Source organism: Perca flavescens, chromosome 17, assembly GCF_004354835.1.
Source record: "Perca flavescens isolate YP-PL-M2 chromosome 17, PFLA_1.0, whole genome shotgun sequence".
NCBI lineage: Eukaryota > Metazoa > Chordata > Actinopteri > Perciformes > Percidae > Perca > Perca flavescens.
The window spans coordinates 19379963-19401358 of record NC_041347.1 but is presented as its reverse complement, the minus strand read 5'-3'; the positions used below and the strand labels follow the sequence as shown (position 1 = coordinate 19401358).

The 21396-nt window shown below is 40.2% G+C and overlaps 1 protein-coding gene across 3 annotated transcripts in view; it reads right to left on the bottom strand.

Moving 5' to 3' along the window:
• The window catches only part of kcnma1a (potassium large conductance calcium-activated channel, subfamily M, alpha member 1a), a 137612-nt gene extending 116216 nt beyond the window's left edge, over window positions 1-21396 (bottom strand). For all 3 annotated transcript variants that reach the window (XM_028602955.1, XM_028602954.1, XM_028602952.1), the window contains exon 1: window positions 20323-21396. In XM_028602955.1, the coding sequence (XP_028458756.1) occupies window positions 20323-20613 (291 nt within the window). In that variant the 5' untranslated portion in view covers window positions 20614-21396. The remainder of the gene's footprint in view (window positions 1-20322) is intronic.

The following is a 21396-nucleotide window of genomic DNA, read 5'->3' as shown; positions in this document are numbered from 1 at the left end:
ATTAAGGCTAACACATTTATTCAATTAAAATGTAATATTGAAGTTGTTTTATTAATGGGTTCACTACAAGCATAAAAAAATACTAACGTATGTAATTCAAATGCATAACAGCAATAAGCTTTCTCCGTAGAAATCCGACACAACTCTATTAAGAGAAATCCAGTGTTTGTGCATACAGCACAGGCAAGGATGAGATCATGACGGACAAACGTCGCTCTCATAAGAGCAGTCCATCCCTCATTGCTTGTCGCTTAGCAACAGAGACCTGGCAGGCAGACAGTAGGTGTGTGAGACAGAGTGTGTGGGAAGGGAGGTTTGGAGGAGGGGGGTAGAGAGAGGGACAGAAGCAGAGCAACAGGGAGGAAAAGACACAAAGGCAAGCTGAGAGGAGGTGCAATTCAAGACAACTGTGGGAGAAATGTGGCCAGAGTCAATAAATGATTGTGTGGGGTAATCAGAAAAGTTATCATTCAAAAGTTTGAAAAGTAGAGTATGTAAACACTGATGTATATCTTAATTACAATGTCAAGCCAGTTGATGCCATTTTGAGTTCATTTACATTTTTGGGAAGATAAAGGGAGTGAATGTATTTGCAGACCACCTTAACACAAGTTCTGTTACTTCCCGTTCAGTTGAGTTCAGCTGTTTTGTTGTTGCTTCAAAATTTTAATTGTTTTATCCACCGCTGGCTGTGCTGCTGTTTATATACACTCCTTTCATTCTGTGGTTTTCCTGGTGCGTGCACAGAATAACACCATAGTACTGCGATTCATAACACCACAGTACTGCAATTCAAAAGACTGATAAGTAATGCACCGTAGGTCTGTTGATCAGATTATATTTGCTGCAATTTCAACCTAAACATAATCTGGTTAAGGAGTTGACATGGCAGCTGCAATAGTTAGAGAATAGCTTTAATCTTGTTATTATTAAAATATACTGTCCACATGTGTTGTATGGTTGATGCACTGTTAGCCTGTCCACAGTGTTTCACTAACTCCCACTCAATAATCCAATCTCCATCTTCATGAATTCCTAGAAATAAGCAGATATGGAAAATACATGAACACTTTCACTGTGTAAACAGCCAATTGCCAATGTGACATTTAAAGACATACAGCTCTGCATGTGCCCATGCATAGATTTTACTGCTATTCTAACTCACTATATTAATGCATTTAATATATCATTTTTTCCTGCTGTTTCATTAATAAAACTGTGATAAAATGTGTCTAACTGTGGAGAAATCCTATCTGGATTTGAAGAGTGTGTGCTAGAATTTGTTTTAACTGGAACCACAGCCAGCATTTCTGAAATATTCTTGTAAACTGATCAACAACTGAAAATGACGCGCAATTTTCCCATTCAAAAAATTAGTCGGGAAGAACGGCAGCACAAAGCAGTTTAGCAGTTGGCTTTATGGTACTACAACTGCAAAATCTGTGCCTAAAGCGAGACAAATATCTGGACACTGATTGAAGCACAGGAAAATTAAACACAGAGAGAACAGATTGTGTGAAAAATAATCTCAACTACTAACATACTTCCAAATGCAGACACACATTCACAAATTTAAGAATACATTTCCAAGTCTAGATACACACTTTTAACACAAATAAAAATTCACATATTTTTAACACAATTAAATCAAGGTTACACCTTTTCTAATCTTTTATTTTCATATCAAAAGGTGCTGCGATGGGCAAAGGAAGGGTGTTCTAATAATGCAGGTGGCAAAATACCAAAATACCATCACGTTATTTTTAGCTTAGTGGAGGGTGAAAAATAGTCCAAGTGCAACCTTGGTACACACTCAATCCTCACGGCCTGGGCTTTACAAGACATACATTCTCCTGCATTGGTCTAATGTCACCAACAGCAGCCAAGTCTCAAGGAAATATCAATGACAAGGACAGAGCTGTGGTGGGGTAACTTAAGAATGCCATAAAAATCGTACTGAGCTTTAACGTGATCATACTTGAGCGTACCACAGTGACTGGCAAATGTGTGCTCTACCTCTTGAGCCAATATAGACCGACCGCATGCTTCACATGCTTTGTCATTCATTCTGAGGGTCTTTCAGTTGTCGATCTCTTTAATGTGCCATCAGTCAAAATGTTGTCCTAAGCTTTTCACACAGCATTACCTGCTTGGAAAACTCTCCTGTAGGACACAATCAAAAAATATTGTGCACACTAGACATACAATAATTGTGGTCTCCAGTTGTATTTCATCATACCTATTATTGGTGAGTATTGTTCCAAATAAGTAGATTGTGAGGAAGCATGTGCTAACCGATCAGCATAGCGTAGCTAAACACTCCAAGAAAAATAGTGTAACAGGAGACACTCTCTCGACCAACATGCTGATGGAAAATATCCAAGGTATCTCTATAATGGACCCAACTGACAGCACTCTAATTCAATCACGTGTGTTGCAGTTGCAACTAAGCTGCCTCCAAATACCCCCGTCTATTTTAAACCCCAGTTCAACAATGACAGACCGCAAAGACTCCAGTATGCCTGAAAAAACATTACGCAAAAGGAAAGAAACCAAACACCCGGCTCTCTCTGTCTAGCACGTGTAAATGTGTATATGTGTGTGCACAAGGCCGCTGCACAGGCTTACCTGGGCTGAAGCCCAGGGGCCTCCCAAGTTCAAGGGCCTCCCATGTCCAGGTTCATGATGAGCTGAAAAGGTCATATTGTTTTGTAACTTGTCAGGTTTTCTGTCAATCACTCTAATCGCACATTACATGGCTGCGGATTGATCCAAATTAGGAGTGACCCACGTGGCCCCAAAGGTAAGCCCACAGGCCATAGGCTACCAGAATGTCTCTAGTTAGTTTTTGGGTGTGTCCCTCTATGATTGAGTGACATTAAAGGGGAAAATGTCAGGGAGGACGTTTGAGAGTGGTGCCCAGAAAAGAAAAAAACATATTAAGAAGGAGTCGCGTGAAAAAGATCTAAAGAGCATCCCAAAGCTCACCGGATTTTTTTAAATCAGCTGCTACTGACCCAGCACCGGAGGAAGATCGCTATCCCACACACCGGAGGGAGCGGAGGAGGCGCAGGCCGCGCAGGTGGATGTAGCTGGAGAGGAGCAGGGGACCGCCCGCAGCAATAGAGGGAAGGAGGAGGGGGGAGCAGAGAGAGGACCAGGCCGCAAACCTGTTAGGGGGAGACGAGTCAGATGACCCATATAACTGTGACCCGGGCTGCTGGGGAAACAATATTAACACAAAAGTGCGGGCTTATTGGGCGGAAATGGGACCGGAGTCCTGTCAAAATAAAGATGCTGACGTGTCGGCATCGGAACGCCAATATAATATAATATAATATATAATATAACAGCAGAGATAGACTGCGATCAAGCATGCAGCAAGACCAAGTCAGTCATCTCACACTGATTGAGCATGACATCCTTCGTGATTTGGATTTTAAGGACATAATTAGGGCCTTTTCTTCAAAGAAGACCAGACAAAAGCACATCTAAAAAGGTAAGAAAGTGCTGTATTTATAGCTTGTGCATGTTTTAAATAGTTGTGGTTGTGCATTGTTTTAAGAGAAATGCACATTTATACTGCAAACATTCTATAAATGTTGCTCAGTTTTATCTTTTTGTTACCTGGCATTAGGCCATGTTGCTATCTATGGTGCATTTGATTGCTTCACAGGGCCCGCTGAGGCCAGAGAAGAGGCTCCTACTTTGATCTGTTGCTGTTCTTTGCTTATGCGGTTATCAGTTATTATCAATGTTTGTGCAGACAGGTGATGGTTGGTGATGTTTTTCATAATATTGTTTGAAATCATACTTTCACACATTTTGGTTTTATTATCACCATAAGTTGCTGTGTGTGGTTGTTAAATGAAGTGTCTTGTGTTAATGCTCAAGTGGGCTCAGTGATATGTTGATAACAATATTATGGTGTTTTCTGGCTCAAAGAGGGAAAACTCACTGTTGTATGTCTCGAAAGAAACTAATGCATTTTGTGATGTAGATTACCTAGATATTACACTTTTTTTAAATGAGACTCAATAAATCGAGGGGATTGGGGGCCTACAAAACCTCTCAGCCCCGGGGCCTAACATTAGGTTAAGGCGGGCCTGTGTGTGCATGTACTGTATGTGCGGGGTACAGGCCTCTGTGTAGCCTCAGTGTCATTTTTTTGTGCTTATCCTATTACATATAGCTGTGTTCAGAGTGTAAAATAGTCTATCAGAAAGAGTAATGGGCACACTAGAATGTGATTCTATACAGAGATTGTTTATATAATGTAGTTACAGTAGACATGGTTCATTACCTAGCCTGCAGTAGACATTGTGGATAAAATAAGCTACAGCCAAATCACTCCATTTTTTGTATTTGTACACAATTCAATCACCTAGAGGACAGAATATTTTTCCACTACTAACATGGAAGAAAGAAGTAGGTATATTTGAATGGCTGAACAGCACACTGGTAAGAAGTAACACTGAGGTCATTTATTTTCCTTCTTAATCAGAGCGCACTGGTGCCCTACAGCTGTTGTTTACTATTAAAGCAGGATTAGGGCCAAATTTTGCTGGGTAGTTCCAGGAGACGGCACTGATCGCGTAGTTGTTCCCAGAATGCGTGGGTCTTTCAGATCATTTCCAGCAGAGTGTCAAGCTAGTGGGGACAACGGCCCCCTCCTCGTCTGCTTTCTAGTGAAAAGACTAGAAAGACGGTCACAAGGAAAGACAGGTACGACTAATGTCAGTCATGACAGCTCAAATGATTTCCTTCAACCAATCTTCATCCTACTTCCCATGTTAGAAAAGAAGAGGAAAAGTATTTCCTCAGTAATACACAAATCACCAGGTTAGGAAATGACCAAAAGTAAATTCAGCAAGGATTAGGATCAAAAGTGCTGTAAATGTATAATGCGCAGTAGATTGACAAAAAACGCTTGAGGGATTATTTGTTATTGATTTATGAATATCAGGGTAAGGAATGCCACCTCCCAGCTAAGTCTTGGTCCCATCAATAATGCAGCTACAGTATCTGTGTCCACACAACAAATGAACAACACGCTGGCGCCTCCATTATTCATGAGGGATTCCACCTGTAGCACGTTAGCTGTATTATATGTGTCTCATAGGAAGATTTGCAGCAGCTCTGTACAAGCCATTTAATGCTTGCACTGAGCAGTAGCGGCACTTCAGGAAGAGAAGCTGCTACCTTAGTGGCAGCTAATGGGGATCCAAATAAAGAATGGGGATAAGAATTGATATTCAACCAGTGGAGCTAAAACGCTTATATAAATCATTACAGTCCTAAATGAATGGGAAAGGAAATGTATGTGTAAAGATTAATGATAACCACTGATGCAGTATAATGACGTCCATAAATACATAACATAAAAATTAAAATTACACACAGAATGTAATTTTCAGTCATTTTCTGGTTTAACGATATCTGGTACAAACAAGAGTAGAATCCCTTTCAAAAACCAAAAGGAGCTCCCAGCTATTCTATGTCGTTTTGTTTTCCCAGAACAGAGAGGACAGAAAGCACCTATCTGAACAATGTTGAGACAGACAGGAACGACTTCTAATAACCAAACCCTTTGGTTGGAAAGATTTAATTGCCTCATTTTCGCCTTCAAATCACAGAGGGCTAACTGATTAAGGGCTATATGTGTATGTAGAAGGGAATGTAAATATACAATTGTTATATTTACATAAATGTTATATGACATTTTGGCATGTAATAACAGTGCTTTGGAAATTTGAACTCAAAACATTTCAAATCAAATTAATTGACCCACAAACCGCTGATGTCCGAGGTAAGCCCTCCAACATGGCTATTGCTTTCACGGTGTCACAATAAATGACTCCAGCAATCATGAGGTGAGGGCCACCGTACGACAGAAAGTTAGAGGAACTACAGTACTACCACGATTCAGACTGATACTATATATAAGTAGCACATTTTTTTTCATGCAGAGGCCCTGTGCCATGTAATCCAAGGTTAATATGACTAGTATTATTAAGTTTACATTTTGTTAAAAAGTAAAATTTTTTGGGGAATACACGGATTCAATTTCAGGACCAGTAACCTCCTGGATTCTCCGCTGGTTGCTGGGCAACTGGTCCAGACAAGGAAAAGTCTGGCATACTGTGCATACTGTGACACAGGTTGTGTAGAAAAGCAAACCACCCCCTGTGTGCCCAGCACAGCCTAAATGTCAGACTCCTAATGCTTATGGTGTGTACTTGGGGGGGGGTGTGTGGGTGTCTGTGTGTGTGCTGTATGTGTGAATAAAACAGCAGGGACAAGGCTGGCCCTGAGAGAGCAGTAAATCAACTTATGCATTGCAATCTCTATACATCACAGCCACTGCCATTGTGCCCACTGGCTTCCCACTGCTGTTCCAAGTCTCCTCTCCTCTCCGTATTTCACTGCTCTAAAAAGAGTGACTCAAAGCATCACAGGATAACATTGATGAATTATGAATTCATCAATGTTATTATGAATTATGAATGTTTGCGTTAATTAAATGTTTAATTAAATGTTTGTGTGTGCAAAATGTCCGTATCCAAAGTAGTTTCTGTGTAACAAAAAAGCTCTCTTTCTTTGTGTTATAGGACCGGAGTGTGGAAATGGACGTAACGACTAGACTCTGGGAGGCTGAACAAGGCTAAGAAAGATCCTGTTTATCTATTTATAACAAGGAGATGTATTTCCTTTCTTGTGTGTCTTTGTTCTTATCGCCTAGCATGCATTTTTAAAATCGCATAAACCCTGTATTTCTCACACCCACAAACACGCCTCACCAAGAATGGGTTGCTTTGATCGACAGGGAGCGTGGCAGTGATGGTCAGAGGCTGCCTGTTGGAGTAATTACAGAGCAGCCATGTTAGCAGGCCTGGACTAGTCCCACAAGTAGAGGAAACGGCAGCAATGCAGTGCATAGGTAGGGTTTCACCTCAAAAGGCACTCCACCTTTGTTCTGTTCAGTGGACTGTCATGTAAGGACATGCCAACAGCGAATTTCTTCTGCGACCCTTGTCAAATTGAACCCTGACCCCTTTTAAGACAGGTGAAAGGCTCCTTCTTAGGTCACGCCTAAGTCACAGTTTTCCATTTCTGATCCCCTATAAGCAGGGGTCAATTCTTTAAAAGGGAAGGGTAAATGACCCATTAAATGATGAGGGAAAGGACAATTCATGTTCTCATAAATTGTCATAAACAGGCAGCCGAGGATTGCATCAATTTTTTTCCCTTCCTGCTGTCATCTTCCTCCCCTTCAATCCTTTCTTGTGATACTTTCTAATTCTGTGAGTGACTAGTTAAGTCTTTTCCAGGGTTTTAACAATGTCCACATGCCATTTGTGAAATCACATATGATCTGCCCCCTGTGTTTATATTCCTGAGGGTAGAGGACCAAATGAACAACAATAGCTTCCCAGCAGAGACGGCTTTTTCTGGCTACCAAATTCTCAGACAGTGGCTCCTTTGGGGGAACTTATGGGAGACCTGAAGTACAATGACAGATGAAGATGCTTTGGGACTGGGGAAAGAGAGACAGGAAGATGAAGAGAACGGTGGGCAAGTAATAAAAGGGAAAAAGAGAAGGAGTAGATAATACATATAAACATTCAAAAAACTAATATATATAAACAAAAAGAAAGGATATAAATTCAACAAAGGGGGGGGATTAAAGAGGATAGACTGGAAAGAAACATGGTGAAAGCCTGTGGCTTTTTGAAAACTTGCCAGCATACTTCTGTTGCTCATGTTCAGTTGAGACAATGTGCAGTAGAGCAGCTGCTAAGCTCAGCAGTCTCCTATTCCAGCCCCTTTCAGAGAGCAGAGCACAGGGCAGCAAAACTAATCAACAATACCCAGCCTCTGTCCACCAACACTGCCCATCACAAGCACCCATTCAATCAGGATATCATTCATCATGCAAATTAGAAAAATAAGTTCTTAGGTACTTATGATTACAAGAAATGCAAAGGATAAGCTACAGACTGAAATCTTAAGGATTAGAATTTAAAGGTTAAGACTGCTGTCTGAAGTAATTGGCATTACTTACACTTACTTTACAAACCTGAAGTCATCCATATATATATATATATATATATATATATATATATATATATATATATATATATATATATATATATATAGATAGATATATATATATTTTAGAAATATAAATATTTCTAAACAGCAACAATTTTAGAGAAGGATTTAGAATCTACACTAAGTGTTCTTCTCACTTCAAGACAAAACATAACAACATAACATGACTGCACTCAAGAGTGTGTTTCTGAGTCTTAATGCCCCTTTAAAGTCTTAATTAAATGTCTGCGTGGGAAAGATCTTTCAATCGCCCACTCCCACAAGACCATTACTGCCTATTCCTGCAGATGTGCCAACCCACTCTGTGCCAACCCACTCACGCCGGAGATTCTGACCACTCCTGGTTGTTTTCATTGAAAATCTCTCAGCCCTGTCCCACAGGGGAAATTAACACACATTAGCCCCATGGGTTCTTTTAATGTTATGTTTTAACAGTTTAAAACAGAGAATAAATAAGCCTTGCTGTCATGCATCATTAGTGGTTGTGTTATTTTTTTCAAATCATATTTGTATGTCCTAATGCCACTGATTGTTTATAGGCAAATAATAATAATAATAATAATAATAATAATAACTTTTATTAATATAGCACCTAATGTAAGTATATACTGCATTGATCCAAACATAAGATGATTAGAAGTCATCCTGTTCAACCAGTTTTTGATAATCACATTTTTCCATTTTACCAACTCCGATTTTGCTATTTTGTGGTTGGCCTTTTTCACAGCAGAAGATTTGACTTGACATGGCAGGAAAAGCACAGGTGGAACTAATAACATTAATCAAGGCTCTGTCCCAGTACGCCAACAGTGAGCCAACGTGCACATTAACAAAAATCTGGGACTAGTACATTTAAATTGAATGCAGCCATTACTAATTACACCTGTGTTTTTCCCGATATGACATGTCAAAATGTCTGCGATGAAGAAGGCCTATTGCCAAAGCTTTCAGCTGATCGCTTAGGACTGTTCCCATGCATTACTGTTGCGTCTAAAGCCAGACTAATAATTCAGTGACATATATTGTATTGTCATATATGTTCGCTGACAAGAAATGTCAGAAGAGATGTAACAAAAATGTGTATGCACCAATGTAGAAAAGGTGTTGCCTTTACAGTACTAAGTTTGACAAGTGAAGACATGTTTTCTTTTCAAATATAAAATCACCATAATCTTTAATAACAAAATGTAAGGGATTTTTATCAAAATATTGGTGTATGTTAATAAGTATCATATCATCATCAGTCAGGCTCTAATAGCATATTTTTCCTGATATTCATTGGAGTTGGGGAAATTAAACCAAGATATGTTTGCCAATGCCATCAGTTTCTTCTAATCCTTTGAGCCTTTTCTCCCCCTAGCACGTAAAACATAACATAAATCTCATATTTGTATAGTTTGTCCAAGTGGGACTAGTGAAGCATTTCTGGCTTCAATTTGTTTTTCAGGCACATACTCACAAAAGACGAAAAGATTTGTTTTTGGGCTCATAATCTTAAACAAGATTCAGTGACATCATACGTCTTGGCTGCTTGATTTATGCAAGCTAAAATTTCTAGTTACACAAGAAATGTTATATCCATGACATTTACTGCGTGCATTTATGCTTCCCAAATAATGAATCCTGTCGATTCTGAACACTCAAGAGCTTCCTCCCAGTGGCACCCATTAGACCAAAATGTCAACTTTGCACATAATGTAATCTAATATGCATAATCTAATAAGCAGTTTGCCATGAAATTTGCTGAGCAAATGCTCCCAAGGGGATAAACCCTTTACTTTAGCCCTACTCCAACTTATTGTTCATTCCCTGAGCATTAGTTAAAGAGCTGGGAGCTGCTCTGTAAAATGATATTGCTCAACATTTTCCTTAGCTACAGAATGACAAGTAAATATACATCTTTAGTGGTTCATGCAATTCAAGTTGAATAGAGAAACCATGGAGTTTGTAAAAGTTGATATGTAAGGAAATGTACCTATTTTAGAATATTAGATTTTGAACCAAGCTATTATGTAAAATCCAGTTTAAACTTTGCCATCGTTTAAAGATTGTTTAAACAAAAAGGTATGAAATGTCAGGCAAAGCACTTTTAAAGCACCAACATAGCCACTTACATGTGTATGAAAAGCTTGCTCTGTCCCCCTTTCTGAGCTCTCCATGGTGCTGAAAAGCTTAAGAATAGCTAAGACCAACCGTCATTATGTTTAACACATCCTGCCAAAACACTGAGATGGAGCACAACTGCTGCATGTCACCGTGGCCAGTGGATTCCACTCCTCAGATGAGCACCATAGACAGCATTGCATTGTCTGAATATTAGCGCTAATCCCTGGTGAACATCATAATTGAACCACACATTTCAACACAGACCACAAACTACCCAGAAGCACCCAGGAGGGTGAATCCTAATTGACAATGGTAGGGAAAAATGCCATTAAAATAATATAGTGAGTAGTAATGACCCAACAGTGCTTATCATACATGTGTATATCTGCCCACTATTCAGAATCAATTGTGTTCTCACATTTGCCACATTTCAAAGCCGAGTGTCAACAATGCTGCAATCTATTTTTAATTCAAATGTTTCAAATAATTACCATGGAGCCACATTTCTGTAACATGACCTCCACTGAATTGATATCATATTAACACACTATTTCCAATGTAACAAGAAAACTGGCACTGCAATTAAATCTATGAAAAGAAAAGGGAGGAATGTGTTAACAGACAACATGTACACATCCGAGCCTTATACAAGTCCATCAGACAAAACATGACCAAAGAATGAGACGTCACATCTGGCACTGAAGCCATAACAAATGGCTTTATAACAGATGCCAATTACACATGATAAAAAGTACATACCGAGTTCATACAAATATGCAAATATTTCATATTCATCGTGTATAATGGGGCTCAACTATCTGTGACAATCACTGATATCATCACTCAACGCACATCAAAGTGGAGAAGATCATTTGTATCTGCATTGTTTGTCACTAATGTTCATCCAGGATGTTTAAAATAGCTCCCATTCATGCAAATCATATCTATCAATACAGATTAGAAATATCTAGAGACCAAATGGTAACCCAAGGCAACTTCATAGTCTTCCAACTACTGACCATTTATAGCGCTGCCTAATCTCAATGGCATAAGCTGTCAGAGAGAGAGCAGCATGGCAGCTCTCTATATTATCATCCATCTTTAATGAGGCATTCAGCAATGAACCCATGCACTCTGTGCATCATCTGTACATGATGTCTACACATGCTGTCATTTGGGGCTCAACGCTATGCGCGTCATCTTACAAAGCTCATGTCACTCTGAAATTGGTCTTGCTTGCCTCGCTTGGTAAATGTCTAGAAACATTTTACAGCTTTCAGAGCAATGCCAGCAGAAGGAACCTGAGTGAGACAGCACCTTCTGGGATTTCACTTTTGCAGGCATCAAACAAGGCTGTAATTGACAGCTGGACTATTCATTCTACACAGCCTCTCTGGAAAATGTCAGAAGAAGTCAAGAGGTAAAATCATTGTGTAGCAGGCCCGCTCACTTTGGCTGAACAGGGTTCAGCTTGTAGGCTGCCATTCACTGTCAGTCGCACTTGTATTTCCCCATTAAAATAAAAAACATTTTATTAGTGCCTAGTGTTCACTTAACTAATAGACAGTGGAATGCTGCCAAATTAGGTGCAATCTAAGCTTTGTAGCATAGTTGCTATGAAGGCACATTGCTGGTACACAGAGAGCCTGCTGTTAGCCTGCTAGGACAATAACAATTAGCATATTAGCCTAGCCCCCTTGGTGGTTAATTGAGACAGACTGCTGAGGGCAGTGGTTGTGGTGTCAGTTCTGCATAATCTTAACACGTTCCTATCTGTCTCTGAGATCTTATATATGCTCGTATATTCACCTACAGGGCCGGCCTCACAGAGCCATTCATGTTGCCAAGAGAGAGAGCTGATCTCTAAATAGGAGGCAGAAACACTGCCTGCTGAGATCTATGAAGGTCACTGCCGTGTCCTCTACACACTCCCTCTCCCTCTGTCTCCATCTCTCTCTCTCTCTCCTATGTGCATCAGTGCACACAGCTCAAAGCAACAATTATAACGTTAACCATGTTCTGATGTCCACATATCAGTGCTCCAATGGCTTCCTTGATTTCTGAGGGTGGGTGGTGGGCTAAGGGGAGTGAAGCGAAGATGAGGGAGAGAGTGGGAGATGGCTGGCTCTGCCTGATAATCCGCACCAGAAAAGACTAGTCCTAGGGCTGTGTACGTGCTGGCCTGTCTGGTTGGTTGCTGTGCTTCCGTGCAATGGCATGGAAGGTTGGGACATTTCTTGTATTTTAACACTTTTGTATGACAAACCTTAAATTAAAATCTGGCTATTTGGCTTGATGTGAATACAGAGTTTAATGTATAAAATGATGAGAAAATCTCAGCAGTAAAAGACTGTAGAAAAACATTGCATGTGCATGTAGACTCTAAACAATACTGAACAATGAATGACAAGAATGCTACTCACATTTTTTTCTGTCACTCTCACATACAAAAACACAAGCATTTGCAGATTTGAGAAACGCATGTGAGCATAAAAATTAAGCTGCAAAAGAAAAAGTAACGCCTATATGCACTAAGGACTAGTATGCAGTGGAAGCATTGGCAGCTAAGGAAAAGACATGCCATTGACCTTCTTAAAGCACAGCTTAAATACCTGTGAAAACCCACATGCCAAAGACATATCTAAGTGTGATTATTAACGCCTTTTTAAAATAACTTCATCTTAACTCTTCTCTCTAATCGCTTAAACTCCTGCAATAGCATTACATTTGATGATTTCTATGGCCTGGCTATAGGGAGAGTGCACACACACACTCTCTGATTGTAAGTAGTTTAAGGACAACAGCAGCTGAGGAAGAAAGCTGGTAGACTAGAAACCATGAGCCATGATCCCGCTGGCTAGCGGGGCACTAGCTAGCTATCTCCCTCCTGCAGACTCCCTTGCCAGCTTAGCCAAGCCAGTCTCAACCAGCAGATCTATATGCAAATGATTTTCCACTGCCAGTTTGACTCGGCAAGGATCAGGTGGCTTAGACCCTATCACACATTTCCAATGATGGGAATGCCAGTCTAGCACTCTTCCCCCATGTGGAGCCAGGTATACCGTTCCCTCTAACCTTTAACCCTTTAAATAGTTCCTGGGGCATGGAAGTCCTTTTAATAGTCCGGTGACTGGCCAAAGAAGACATAACAGCATGACAGCAGGGGAGCACAGTTTGGGTACACAGGGGGGTTGACCTCTGTGTTTGCCTCATGATATACATAGTCTGGCCAGATATATAGCCTCTCCTTGTCTGTGGATTACCATACATCAGCATGGCACACTACACTTGTCCCTAGATGGCCATCAAATCAGGCCCAGAGAATTAGGGCCTTGAAAAGAGAGGATCTCCACTGAAGAATAATTTATGATTCACACATTCCATATTAGAGTATGAGAAAAGAAAGTTAATCATGATGATTGGACAAAGCACATTTGAAAAAGCTTACATTTAATCGACTGTGTCGCTGATTTCATCCGTTTTGTGTCATTGTCAACTGAAAAACTTTGGATTTTAGACCGTTGTTAGGACACAAATAGCCATTTCAAGATGTCACAAACTGTTTTCTGAAATTTTATAGACTAAATAGATAGTCAGTTAATCGACAAACTAATAAAACTGAATAACATCTTTAGATGCAGCCGCACTCCTGATAACAGGGGCTGGGGACAGGCATGCGTGCTGTGGTGGAAACTGGTCACGCTTTGCCCTGGGACAGCTGTGAGGCCTGCTCACTCCTACCAAGTGTCAACAACACATGACAAGACACATGCAAGTCAACCACTGGCCACAAGAACATAGTAGTCTTCCTACACACACACATTCTTAAGATGAGATGGAAAACTAAGGAAGTGTGTATCTGTGTGTGTGTGTGTGTGTGTGTGTGTGTGTGTGTGTGTGTGTGTGTATGTATACAGTGTTGGAAGTAACAGCGTTTAAGTATAACAGCGGCGTTACTAACGGCGTTATTTTTTCAGTAACGGAGTAATCTAATTAATTACTTTTCCCATCGTTGCAACGCCGTTATCGTTACTGAGAATGTAAAGTGGCGTGTTACTACAATTTGGATGAATGCCCTGCTCACACTGTCTCACTGCACGCTCTGACTACCACTAAACTCAAGACAGCGACAATGGAGACGAGCCAGGGAAATTCAAAAGGTAGCGTTCTCGAAGTGGAAGTACCGGCACATTGAAATTAAAGGCAAGACTGTTTATGTAACATGCACGCTATGTCCAGGAAAAAAGACTTTGTCCACGTCTGCCTCAAGCAACTCGAATCTTATGAAGCTTTGACGTTAATGATGTTATAGAACGTAATAGCGTTATAGAACATAAAAAATAACGTCAGTTACTTTTCTAACTAATTACTAATTACTTTTACAATGTAGTAACTGAGTTACTAACTCAATTACTTTTTGGGAGAAGTAATTTGTAACTGTAACTAATTACTTTTTTAAAGTAAGATGATGTGTGTGTGTGTGTGTGTGTGTGTGTGTGTGTGTGTGTGTGTGTATATATATATATATATATATATATATATATATATATATATATATATATATATATATATATATATATATATATATATATATATATATATATATATATATATATACATATATATAGTATGTGCACAGAAAGTCTTTATCAGGTGTTTTGTGTTATCCAGTGGTGCTCAACTCATTAGGTCGTTTCACTTTTTTATTTCTTCAATTAGCTCTGCATTTCAATAAGCTAGTGTGGGCCAAGCTGAGCCAAGTTAGGCTGAGGGTAGCAAGAGCGACAGCTGATGTCAGGGTGTGTGCTCTATGCTGCTCTGGCGAAATGCAGCTGGTCTGTTGCCAAGCAAAAAGGAGTACACAGGCTCACAACAGTTCCTCTTTGCAGGCACCACCACAATCCATTCCACTTAAAAGGTAAGGGTGTAGCAGCATACCTTATTCACTCTGCCATAGATTCGGCTTTTCCTTGTCACACAAATGTGTCCGCCTATGTAACACATGCAAGCACTGAGGCGGGTTTCAAACTCAGGTTTGATTAATTGCTCTGCAGTGAAAGCAAAGCTGTCGTGCATAAAAAAAATCGATAACAATCTCCTATGATGGAAATGCTTTTGTGATAATTTAAAATTCACCAAGGCTGCCATATCTCATTAGATGGTTGATCATAAGATGGATTCATAACTTTTGGTTCAAAAAACAGATTTACTTTTCCATCTTTAAACTTAAAGCTATGAAGTGTTAGGTGATAATATGTTTGCTTCATCATGAACTGTGCAGACTGACTAGGGTCAAAGAAAACGGAGCCTAGACCAGATGTGTCCTCGCCGTATCTCTTTATTAGTCGCATTATGGGAGCAGTGTCTGGCCTTCACTGAGGAGAACCAAGGCACAGCACATCAAATTCTCATTAGATAAGATAAACTTTAATGATCCCATTTATTGCCATGGAGACACTGGGCTGGTGCAGCAGCAAACAAACCTGAGAAACAACATGAGCTAAATACAAATGACCTCAGAAAGAAGGGGAAAATAGCAGTAGAATAAAAATATTTGTTAAAGAGAAGTATACAAGCCAAAATATGATGTGTCAAAAAAATTTATGGTTTAAAGCATTGAGAGTGTTTCCACACTTGCAGAGGAGAAAGCATCAATTGTAGATTGTACCGGTGGTGCAGGTACTGTAGCGCCATCAACCCTCTTGCTGAGCTGTTTGGACAGAAACAATTGTACAATCCTGACGGCTGTTGGCTCTAAAGTGCACATAAAACACTCCATGTTGCTCCTTAGGGGGGTGAGAGGGAGGTGTATTTTTGTAGTCCTCATTTTATATATGTCCAGTAATACAGTGTGTAGTTTGTAGTTTGGAAGTATTGTCAGTTCAGACCAGTTTGCAGCTTATGTGTGCGATAACCACTCCAGGTACTTTTAAGGGCGATCCATCTCCCTCTTTACGGCATTATGACAGGTGTCAGTTATCACTCTGTCACAAGTGTCCTATCAGCTCTTCATCTTACTGATGCAGAGCTGCAGACTGTTCCCCCTTAACACCTCAAGATGAAGCTGTCTACACACCTCTCTTGTGTAAAGTAACACAAACTAGTGGCGACCCTCAGCTACATCATATTGACATAAAAATATCACTAAGTAAGCGAGGAAATCAGGGTAACCTGTCAGTCACATCATCTTGCACATTGGCTAAGTGCATAATATAAGTTATTGTTAAAAGCATCAGCTGATATTAACCTGCTGTCTAATTAACCAGTTCACAAAGTCAAAAAATAGGGAAGCAATCAAGGACTATTTTCAATATTGGTTAATCTGCTGATCATTTTTTTTTATTAATTATTTAATTTATAAAATATTATAAAAATGTGAAAGAAAAATTTCAAAATCACAATTTCCCAAATGCCAACTTTAAATCTTCAAATCACTTATTTTGTCCGACCACTAGTTCAAACCCCAAAGTAATTACTCTGTTTATGACCATAATTTTATGATCAACTTTTCCTGTCAGCTCTAATAAAAAAAAGTTTTCAAATTAGACATCGTCTATGTCACAAATAACTAAAATTCCATTCCATTAAAATCCGTTATCAAGATTAATTATCAGATTTACAGTTTTTGTTATTTATACTTGTGAGTTTAGTTTGATAACTAAACTTGTTTAAATCGTTTAAAACAATGCGGTTCATTCCCCAGCCCTACAAACAGACCACGTCAGGTATTTTTATTTTTTTTTTAATAAAGCCATGTCTTTACAAAGCCATTCATGTTTGAATAGAGATTGATGCCACAAACGCAAAGCCTCTATACTCCTCCTTCCCACGCATCCCAAATAACAGAGGCATCATATAAGAACTCCTGGAGGTGGCATGACGCAGAGTAGATAACTAGACCGTTAGATAACCATACAGCAGTGAAGCAGCACAGCACAGAAAACAGCACAAAAACTCTACAAATTCAGCAAGACTACATGACCATAGGTAAGGGGAAATAGAGCAGGCTTACATGCTAACAAGCCTTGCAACTTGGCAGTGGTTTTCTCCACTTCAGCATCACTGAGTTGTTGTGCTTCCATTTCTGTAAGTCATACATATGCAATTAGCATTGTCTTGCGTGAGTCTTTTCCTTAGTAGGAAATCCCTTATTTAGAATGTGTGAAGTCTCGAGACTGCACTGTGAAAAGAGAGTGATATAATGAAGCACATGCAGGCAGATTGAGAACTGGTGTTTGCAGAGGGATGTACTGTAGGGAATATCGAATTACAAATGTGGTTGATATGTGGCTTAAAAATGACATGTGAACACTGTGAAACACCCAGCAGATAAATGATGCCATAAATGTTGCCACTGTGTTAGAAAAATCAATATGTTTTTTTTTCTTTTCTTTTTTATGTTGCTTTTTTTAGTGCACCCGGGAGACGGCACCAGAACTATAGAACATAGTTTTGTTGTCTGCCATACAATTGCAATGTCTTGTTTTAAAAAGATATAAATAAAAAGGTGATTATACCCACTTCCTTGGACTAACTGGTTTTGCAGTAATAAGATCAGTACAGGTCACCATCAGACTACTGTCTTTGTACAGTCCAGATTCCAAAGTCTGAAAAAGTTGCTTCCCCCCCCCACACATTTTTCTTTGCTGCATCTATCTATCTCATTCCTTCTTCCAGTATGACCAATGGCCTCTCCCTTAGAGAAGAAGGCCAGTTAAAAGAATTAGGACACAGCTGTTTGTCAATGGCAGAGCACAGGAGGACACAATGCAATGCAACACCCCCTCTCAAACCCTTCGTCACCCTCACACTCCCTGTTTCCACTTCCTCCTGTGTCTCTCTCTGAGTTTCCACCTCTATTTCCTTGCCTCTAATTCCAGGTTCCCAGTACTGCCAGAGAAAGCCCACCACCCTGCCACTCCAACTATGCATCCTGTTTCTGACACATGCCAACTTAGCCGGCCGCACTAGTCAGCTGAGCACAGATCCAGTTTCCCCTTCTTAATACTCCTAACAAGCCTTTTCCCTCTGGCCGCCAAGTGTCAAAGTCACCTAACGGGATAGCTCTGCCTTCCGCACACAGCAACACATGCTTTTTATTTTTCACCGTTTCTTCTCATTTATAAAGGGATGAGATGCAACCAGATACCAACCAGCAGGCCCAAGATGGATACCTCATTATATTTGCATGGTTTACTTTCATCACTTTCCTAGCAAGATGATGTAAAGTAAGAAGGATGGCATATGGTTTGGTGCCACTTCTGATACTGGGATCCATGAGCAAAACAAAATGACAGGAGGCAGACAGCCAAGTAAAAGCCTAAATAGCACACTGGGCAGAATTATCTCTCAGTGTAAAGTTAGAGGTGTAAATGGGGCGATTTTTTTTATCAAAATAATACTTAATAATCTGAGTCCCAGAGACCTGTTTGAATTTTAGCTCAGATATAATGTAAATGTCTTCTAGTGTTTTTCAATATGCAGCCAATAGCTGACAATTCAAAAGTAATGAAGAAAGCCTTAACTTAAGACAATCAGCGTAGTGTCAGTAATATCTTATATCTAGATCTACTTTGTAACACAGCTTTATTAAACTATTATCTACAATGGTTTTTTTGTGCATATACGCGAGTGTGATATATGATTGAAATGAATACCATAGTATTAGAATATCTCTCAGCTATTACATACATAAATGTATAATGCATGCAAAATCACATTTACATCAACTGTGTTTCACTGTTATATAAAGGTCTTCACAAAACCTGTAAAACAAAACCTTCACCAACTAATTTTGTTAAATATAAAAATGCTCTAAAAACCAAACACACAGTTTTTTCATCTCACAGCATTCAGCGAGGCAAAGCATTGAAGGCTATTTTCTGCTGTTATTGTCAGTTTATGATGATGACTCTATTCTCCGTCTCACATCAATACAAACAGTAACGGGCAGAAAAGGCCAAAGGCCACCAAAAGGACAGACACAGCTCATCCATTTGAATTGGACACAACCCAAACCTATCAAGGACGAGGACGCTCACCATAGCTCTCTCTTTCTTCCGTCCATCACTACATCCTCTTTTCAACGCTTTTCTACTTAATTCTGGAACTTGCCATTACCTGATTCTTTCTGCATATAATTTGTAATTATTTTATCATTTCAAGCAGACAATAAAAACACATTAGGCCATTTTTTTCACACTCTGAGCAACATTACCTTTTCACTGCCCCTCTGTTCAGCCAGGGGACCACTTGCACTATACACAAGTGTGTGAGTCATGTATCAAGCAGGCTTTATTTAATAGACGTGAATCAACCATGATTCATCGTTAAAGCAGGCCACCCCAAGCAAAGTAATGGGCAGTCACCCTTTTTTAAATACTATTTATATATCAGTCCTGCAGACAGGTTACCTTCATGATTTCACAAAGACATTTAATGTGCAGCAAAAACACATCCCAAGCACCAGTGAGTGCAAACATTTAAGAATAGAATAACAGAAAGCTGTGAGGAAGAATGCTGTTTCCAGGGAAATATTGCAGAGTTGTTGTATACCATGAAAGGGACAGCCTCAATGTCGTTGGGTCTGCATGAGAAGCCTTCATTAGGTCTCACTGGTGGAATGTGTAGGATCATATGTACATTCAATACATACTAATGTACGTCTAGTTTCGCATTAGAAGTAAAAAAGTAAAAAGCTGATGAGGCGTGAGGATACTTTGATGTACGTTGAAGCAAAATAAAATGAAGGAACTGCTCTCCTCTCATCCCCACCGTGTCTACCATGCAACGCCACCCCCTTCATTCAAGAGTGCGAGTTGGTAAACAAAGCCAACGGATAATATTCAAGGGTTACATTCAAAAAGGTAGGCTACTGCATTATTGGCAGCCTACATGATATTTGTTTCGGTGGGTGCAGATGTTGAAGAAGCCATCTAACTCAGCTGAGTGGCATGCCACTTGCACAATGAAGGCTAATACAGAACAAGAAGTCAGGCCAGTGTCTCAGAAAAATACAATATGGGCACCAGGGGTTATGTTTGAGGTGTTTAAAGACATTTTACATCTACAAACTATTTGTGGATAAACTAGCAGCCATACCTTGTGTTTGACGTTGCAGTGGCAGCAAACAGTCCACATATATTTGAGGGTTCTCCACAGCAGGATGATGAAGAGACCCCCAAAAAACGTCACCATGGAGGAGGCGAGGAATGCCCACCACATGCGCTGTCCATTATTGTCGCAGGGCACCTCAGACGAGAACGGGATGACAACGTCTTCCATCTTGGATATTAAGATTGAAGAGTCCGGATTTATATTATTAATGATATTGCTTGTCCTCATAGAGCTGTCGCTTCCATGGGGAACGGTGCCATCTGCCTCAGCTAGCATTTAGGAGCCTTGGATAGCCTGTGCCAGCGTCCCCAGCCCCACTCACCAGCCATATTGCTTGGAAAAAAAATCCCCCCCTCACTGTAGAATATGTTCACCCACCCGATGGAGTCTCTTTCTGTATTTTAGCAGCCTATGAATTGTTTATTCGTGACAGCGTGAGACACCGCACACGCGAACCGGACCAAAATAGCGGGTCGGTGGCCCTTGGAGAGAGGCATTTAAATCCGCATATATTTACTAATTGTCACTGCTTCTTAGCCTGAGGGGTTTTCTGGCTCTTTCACGCCAAAAGCCATGGTGAAGACGGCGTCGTTTGCAGCCGTCGAGGCTGCCAATGATATTTCGGGTAATGGTAAACACAACGACAGTGAAATTGTTTGCAGCCTGTTGTCGGCGAGGCGACCTCTCTAGTCGTCTTCCATTCAGGGATCCTGTCGATCAGCAGGCGGAGATTTCGATCGATCGTTCTCACTTTCTTTAGGCGTCAATCGACCGTGAACGGCTTGCAACAAAACGAAAAACAAAAAGAGATCAATTAATTATGCCATTGAATAGCTGTCTCTGAAGACTACATCATCTTGCGGGCGTTTTAGTTGTCAATTCTGCGTAAAAAGGACTCGCGCTCGGGTGGATGTCACTGTCTCCATTCGATCCCCTGCAGCCCTGGCACAGAGCGGCCAGCTGAGAGCGCCTGTCAGATCCGCTCCAGAGGAGAGTGGGGAGATTTACAGGTAGGAGGGCGGAGCGAAGCGCTAATAATAAAGATGGACAGAGGGCAGT